General features: G+C 27.3%; 1 protein-coding gene across 1 annotated transcript; it reads left to right on the plus strand.

Annotated features, from left to right (window-relative positions):
- The first annotated feature begins 4,380 nt into the window (after positions 1–4,380).
- Positions 4,381–6,572, plus strand: LOC136084405 (uncharacterized). The gene is made up of 8 exons (XM_065804408.1): positions 4,381–4,610; positions 4,983–5,111; positions 5,216–5,350; positions 5,455–5,589; positions 5,692–5,826; positions 5,931–6,059; positions 6,166–6,291; positions 6,377–6,572. Exons 1-8 carry the CDS (start codon positions 4,514–4,516, stop codon positions 6,391–6,393), a joined length of 903 nt encoding a protein of 300 aa, XP_065660480.1. The 5' UTR covers positions 4,381–4,513; the 3' UTR covers positions 6,394–6,572.
- Positions 6,573–8,016: the final 1,444 nt, after the last annotated feature.

The following is an 8,016-nucleotide window of genomic DNA, read 5'->3' on the forward strand; positions in this document are numbered from 1 at the left end:
GACTGGCTGACTAAATTCCTAAAATAACAGACTGTAACTTGAAAATCAGTAGGGAGGGAAGGAGGAAACAGTAATATCAGTACCTTCAGTAAAATCGTCTCTAAATATACAGTTGCTTTTTTTATTAATACACGATCTGAAACTAATTTCCTGAAATTATTTATAACACAACGAACAAAATAAAATAAAAACTAAAATGCTCTGACAAAGATTGTGATGTATTACACATATCACAATCTTCCTCGGTGAAAGTATAATCCTTCTCAGTGCAAATCTGCCTGACACCGATAAACCATCAACGGTGTCAAGTAGCATCGATAATGATTCATCTCCACTTTGTAAGAAAAAGGAATATAAATGAAAACAATCAAGCCATTCTCTACAGAAAATATGCACATATGAAAAGATGGAAAAGAAAAGTTGCAAATGAATTTGGTTTTTACATGAAAGTGTTCGCTTGGTATTGGACAGCAAACCCTTACAAGTAATGGTCAGCAAACGCAAAATATTATTCTAACAAAACCTGCCTAAATTTCATTATTATTTTCCGGAGGCATTGTACATAGTGAAAAGCTACTTTTGGAAGGATATAATATAACTTATGAAGAAAAACACAATCATTTGTTATCATCAAACAACGAAAATGTTTTTATCATAAATTATCATAAGTTACCACCTTTAGATTTTAAATAATAACTATGTTAACTATTTGTTGAAAAAAAAAGAAAAAATAATATATTTATATGTAATCTTTTTTTTTCATTTTTCTTACCCGTATCTAGTTTTCGGTTATCGGTCAAATAGTTTAAGACATTCGGCCAAATACCAAATAATAAAAAAAAGTAGCCAAGTAGACTGAATACCGAATAGTCACCAAATATTTGTGGCATCTTTGTTTTTTTTTTTTTTTTTTTTTTTTTTTTTTTTTTTTTTTGCCATATAAATTTATTAAAGTCGTAAAGCATAATATAAATACAAATAGCAGGGGCAAGAAGAAGACATAATTGGTCTTATCACCAAGCCCCTTAGTCTATACCGTAAATATAAGACAACAAAAATTTAAAAACGTAACACTATATAATATAAAACATTTTTATAAAGACTTTATAGAATAAAAATCATCGGTCCTAAAGTCCTACTTTAACTTTTTGTTTTTGTGTTGGTTAAGAAAAATTTTAAAAAAAGAAAAAAAGGAATTTGTACAAAGAAACTATATTACTAATAAGCAAGCAAGCAAATACGCATAATCCTGAAGCTTTCCTTTTACACCAGCATATACCTTTAAATATGTGAATAATTCTTATAAACCATAATTTTATATATATATATATATATATATTTTTTTTTTTTTTTTCAAGCCTCATTAAAACTTCAGAAAAAGCTGAGCGCTACGTCGATCATCTGTAGTTTTTGCTTTAATTTATTCTTAAACTCATTTAGCATAGAAATTGTTTTAAGTTCATTAGTTAATATTTTATTCCATAATTTCGGCCCTCTAGTAGAAATTGAAAATTCGGTCGCCGCAAAATAACTTTTGGGTTGGATATAACTGTTATTTGAAAATCTGGTGAGATATCTATTCTGATTTATTTTGAATAATGGGTAAAAAATTTTAGGAGATATATTTTTATTAATTTTGAACATAAATATAAGAACTTGATAGACATTTAATTGATAAACATTCATTATATTTAAATTAACAAATAATGCTTGGGAGTGTGTATAACGGCCCACATTGGAAATGATTCTGATTGCATGCTTTTGTTTATTAAATAGTTTTTTTATTTTATTTTTATTTGTACTGCACCAAGCAATATTTGCATAATTAAGATGGCAATGAATGAACGAGAAATATAAAAGCTTTAAGCAAGTTGGATTTAAAAAAGGCTTAGCTCTGCATAGCAGGCCTATGTTCCTTGAGATTGTATTTTCGAGATATTGTATGTGATCTCTCCACGTCACATTTTCATCAAGAAGCACGCCGAGAAATTTTAAAGTGGTTTCTCTTTTTATGTCCTGATTGGCAATACAAAGTTTTGGAAGTTTCAATGGAATTTTATCTCGGTCATGAAAACGATGGAAAAAAGTATATTTTGTTTTGGTTACATTTAACGATAATTTGTTTGCATTAAACCATTCAGTAAGATTTAATAGCTCTTTGTTTACTGACTTAAACAGAATATTTATATCATTATGTGCATAAAATAGATTTGTGTCATCTGCAAATAATATTGTATCTAGTTCGGTACAAGCTTTGCTTAAATCATTAATAAAAATGAGAAATAGGAGTGGCCCTAATATAGATCCCTGAGGAACCCCACATGTTATGTTCATATTGGTTGTTTTACCTTCATTATAAGAAATGTATTGTTTTCTATTTGACAAATAGCTTTTAAACCACGCAATATTTGTATGTTTAATACCATAGTTTTCTAATTTTGTTAATAAAATGTAATGATCGACAGTGTCAAAAGCCTTACTGAGATCAATAAATACACCTAATGTATATTTATTTTCATCAAATGATTTAAAAATATCATGAACAAGATGAACAATAGCCTGATCAGTAGAGTGGCTCTTTTTAAACCCAAATTGCTTACTATAGAGAATATTGTTTACATCTAAAAAGTAATACAATCTTTTATACATAATGTGTTCTAATAACTTTGAAAAGCATGATAGTATGGAGATAGGCCTGTAATTGGAGACACTAGTATCTTTATAATATTCTATTTGCAAAAAAGTATTAGGTTATACAGAGAGAGAATTCATAAAACTTATTAGTTTTTTAAAATTCAGTTTATTAATGTTACATTTTTTTTGCCTTAAAAATAGGCCCCCACAATAAAATCCGGTTGCGCAATGAATAGACCTGTAGTTGAGAATGCTATGAGTTGAATACACAGCTATTATTGATGAAATATATTGATAAAGAAAAAAGAATAACCTTGTTTTTATACCATGAAAAGTAATGGTTATTACTGGAAGCCTTGTTGAACACACTGTGTTTGCCTCTGTAACATCAAGATTTTTTTTTTGTATTGTGATTGTACCAACAAGATTTTATCTTCCTTAAAATATTCAATCTCATTTACAGTTTGTAAATAAATATTTGAAATACTGACGCGTTTAGAAGACGTGACGCACTGAATGCATTGTTTTTTAAAACGCCAAGGCTGTAATTTAAAATAATAATTCGGTCCGTTTACGACCAAAAAATAGATTTTTTAAAGCCAAAAATACATTTCTACGGACATAAAATTAATCGCATTATAAAGTAATTTTTCATCGAATTTGATCACTTAAGTTGATAAAAAAAGAATATAAAATAATAGATTAGACTCTGTTTTACCGCCTGTAAAAATATCTGTAGCATTTTATCAAGTAATTAAAATGTTATGAAAATTTTCCTGGTTAAAATAGCGTCTACGGCCATTTAATAGATCGTTTATCCTATTTAGACTAATATGGAATTGTATCCAATGATTATAAGTTTTATTCTTTTCAAAAACGAATGGTTGGAATCTATTTGCGTCTGTTTATTAAACACTCAGATGTAGATATTCATCTAGGACATTACCAATTTTATTACAATTAATTTAGCACACAAAAAGATAAATCGTTTTTAGGAAAAAAAGTATTTAACGTAAAACATATCTAATATTTTGTGTTAAAAAAAAACGAGCTTAGTGACTTTTAAAACCGACTTCTTAATTTCCAAATCAAAGTTATAAGATATTCGTCCTAAAATGTACAATCCTACAGGTAGTTCTCTCTGTAATTTATAACAAACTTATACATCTCAATTTAAATTTAAACAGGCTATTATGGCTTATCTTCCTCGGCCGAAGCTTTACGGAAACAAAGTACATTTACTTGTACATCAAGTGTTTTTTAAAAATATTATACCTTGCATGTTATACGACATAAGGACTCGGAGATCCTTTATATTTATATAAAATGCATAAATAATTAGCTTATTTTCTTATTATACTCGTGTGGGACATTTATTATACAAGAAAAGGAAATAGTGTTTTGAAAAAAGATATTATAACGGTAAAGGAAATAGTAGTAGTGCAAGATGTAAGGCAAAAAAACTTAAAACGTTATTCATTTATTAAGCAAACAAAATATAGAAATATCTTTATATAATCTTCAATACTTATATAATACATTAATAAGTTTCGGCTAGTGTTGTTTTTCTTACAATCTTTATTAAATTAAAAGAAAAACTAAAAGATATGTATTAAGTTTAAACTACTCAATTAACGGTAATTAACTTTATTCTTGTGCATTAAAAAATTGAACACTTTCTGAAAAAATTCAATGAAAAAGCAACAAACACCCACAACAAGTAATAAAAATACCGTAAATAAGATTTTGTATTTCAGTTCCAAATTTGTTTATTCATTTGCGTCACTTACAAGGAAGTGTAATGTCGCATAAATAGACGATATTTTGAGTGTGCCAGAATGTGTTATTTAAGTATAACCTATTCAACCTTACTTGAAACATGAACAAAGTAAACATATTGTTTATGGTGGTTTTCCTAAACCTTTGTATTTATGCAAGAAGTGGAAAGATACTAAGTTCGTACAATAAAGGAAACGGTAAATATAAAAATTTTAAATCAGAACTTGTTCCACATTACAACTATTTTATTATTTAATAACTTATTAGTTTGTAATAAGAATGTTGTATACCGATTATTTATGTAGTAGAGTGCGGTACGAATTTTAATCAAAAATAAGTTTTGAACTGCGCTCTTCTCCATAAATAACCCGATTTTGACTAACCGAATTTGTAAGCAACAAAGAAATTTTAAAACACAAGTTTGTAACCTCGTTTTCATTAAATCTTCAATTCCTATTTATCGTTGAAATTGTCTTTTTTTTTTTTGGAATTTTAATAATTTTGTTATAAGTTCTATTTAAAATACATTGTTTATACAAACCTTTTATCGTTACTTAACTTGTTTAAAGGCTATGGATACGGTGGATACGAAGGATACGGTGGTGGATTATACAACAAAGGGTATGGATACGGAAACAGTTACTACAGTGACGAAACAAATGCGGCTATGAAAGAAGATCCCAGTTATAACTCATACAGTAAACCATATTTAAAACATTCGTTAAAAAGATACTTTTAATTAAAAAAACAATTTTTAAATTTTAACTTACATTTACACAATTTAAATTTATTAAATTTTTAGACAAGGGATATGGATATGGCGGATACGGAGGATATGGTGGTAGATTATACAACAAAGGGTATGGATACGGAAACAGTTACTACAGTGACGAAACAAATGCGGCTATGAAAGAAGATCCCAGTTATAACTCATACAGTAAACCATATTTAAAACATTCCTTAAAAAGATACTTTTAATTAAAAAAACAATTTTTAAATTTTAACTTACATTTACACAATTTAAATTTATTAAATTTTTAGACAAGGGATATGGATATGGCGGATACGGAGGATATGGTGGTAGATTATACAACAAAGGGTATGGATACGGAAACAGTTACTACAGTGACGAAACAAATGCGGCTATGAAAGAAGATCCCAGTTATAACTCATACAGTAAACCATATTTAAAACATTCCTTAAAAAGATTTTTAATTAAAAAAACAATTTTTAAATTTTAACTTACATTTACACAATTTAAATTTATTAAATTTTTAGACAAGGGATATGGATATGGCGGATACGGAGGATATGGTGGTAGATTATACAACAAAGGGTATGGATATGGAAACAACTACTACAGTGACGAATCAAAAATGGCATCGAAAGAAGATCCCAGTTATACTTCATACAGTAAATTATGTTTAAATTGTTTGTTAAAAAGATTTTTGAATAAAAATATATTATTTTGAAGTTTTTATTTACATTTACACACTTGAGTTCGTTAAATCTTTTAGACAAAGGCTACGGTGGATACGGAGGATACGGTGGAGGATTATACAACAAAGGGTACGGATACGGAAACAACTACTACAGTGACGAATTAAAAAATGCTGTAAAAGAAGATCCAACTTATAATTCATACAGTAAACCATATTAAAAATATTTTTTAATGTAATTTTGCAATTTAAAAAAAACAACTATTATTTTTAAGTTTTATAATACACTGAGTGTCTTTTAAAAATCTTTAAGACAAAGGATATGGTTACGGTGGATACGGTGGTGGCTTATACAACAAAGAGTACGGATATGGAAAAAACTACTACAGTGACGAATCTAAAGCGGCTATGAAAGAAGATCCCACATATAATTCATACAGTAAACTTTGTTTAAAATATTTTTATTTTTCCAATTTAACAAACAACACTAAAATGTTAACAACATGTTAAATTAACTTTTTCAGATAAAGGGTATGGATAAGGCGGGTATGGAGGTTATGGTGGATCGTATTATAAAGGTTATGGATACGGAAAATCTTATTTCAAGGACGAATAAAAAAGAATTGATTGACGAGTTATTTTTTTGAAACTGTTGTAAATGATTATTTTGCTATGGATTTCTTTTTTTTTTTTTTTAATGAGATGTTTAATGTATAAAATTTTGACTATTCTCTTTTCAAACAGGATGCATTTTTTTCAAACAGGATGCATTTTTAACTTTTATTGTTAAAAACGATTTTATGCAGCAAACATAAAAATTGCTTGTAAAGTGAATCAAATATTTAATTAATGGACTTTTTTTATTTTTTATTTGATCAATCATAAATGATTAAAATATTAAATGGTATATACGTGAGATAAACAACCAACGGAATATGTATTTCCTACATGTTTTTATTAGAATTAAAGCATAAGATGGAAGAAAAAAATGAGAGAAATCTTTTCATAAATATTTAAAACAACTGTTTTTTTACAAATTTTTTAAATTTTTATTTTGTATTAAGAAATTAAAAAGCATATAAAAACTTTTAGTTATTAGAAATGAAAACACTTCAAAAGTATTTAATTTCTAAAAAATAATCTTACTGGACTGCTTCGATTTAGGGGTTTTAGGTTGACCTAAAAGGTACTCAAGATGTTTCAAAAGATAACAATACTTTGGGTGTGCATGAGATATACTTCATTGAAAACAAAATAAAAAGCGTTCTTTTTGGGGATTTATAGGCTTTTTTAAATACTTTCAGTATTTGGGTAGTCTTTAAATACTTTCCGTACTTGGGTAATCTCTTTAAATACTTTTAGTATTTGGGTAATCTTCAATACTTTCACTTTAAATCACTTTGCAGAAGAAATTTTAACTCAGTGGCAGATCCAGCCTTTTTTGGTGTTTTAGATACTAACTTCAAAACATAGAGTAAACTCCAAACATTTGTATGTTTATACTTGTGTCAAAATAAGAAAGTTTTGTAAAAATATCGGAATGATTGGAGCCTGGAAACAAAAAAGTCCTGTGAATTTTTCCTTCTGCTCTGAAGGTGAGAGCAACAAGCTCATAAATTTTTTTTTTTTTTTACTAATTTTGACTAAAATAGTATTAATTTAAAAATTTCAAATTTTATGTAAAAATTTTTCAAGCTTCATTAAAGATACAGTTAACCATTTATTTCGCAACGTTCGGACATTAAATGCGCAAATCACAACAAAATCGTTTTGTTAAAATATGACTTGAATTATATGCATTGATCATCGAAGCCTTATTTTAAAATTGCTAAAATTGTTTAGGTAAAATATCCGGAATATATTTTTCGAAATAAATAATTAACTGTATCTTTAATGAAGCTTACAGTTTTGTTTTACTAAGAAGCCAAGAAAAGTAAAAGTATGTACAACTAAAAAAGTTTTAAAAAATTTATATTTCATTAGAGAAAACAAATTAAATAAATATTAATAATTTGTTAACTTCAAACCCGTATTACGGGTTGCCTACTGCTAGTATATTTATAATACTTATATATTTATAAATTATTTTAGTACTTTTTGCTAGGTTTCAAACGTAATGCCTAAAAATGTATTAAGAACAAATCTTTTCAGTTAAATCAATTTC

The sequence above is a fragment of the Hydra vulgaris genome, chromosome 08 (genome assembly GCF_038396675.1).
Source record: "Hydra vulgaris chromosome 08, alternate assembly HydraT2T_AEP".
Taxonomy (NCBI): domain Eukaryota; kingdom Metazoa; phylum Cnidaria; class Hydrozoa; order Anthoathecata; family Hydridae; genus Hydra; species Hydra vulgaris.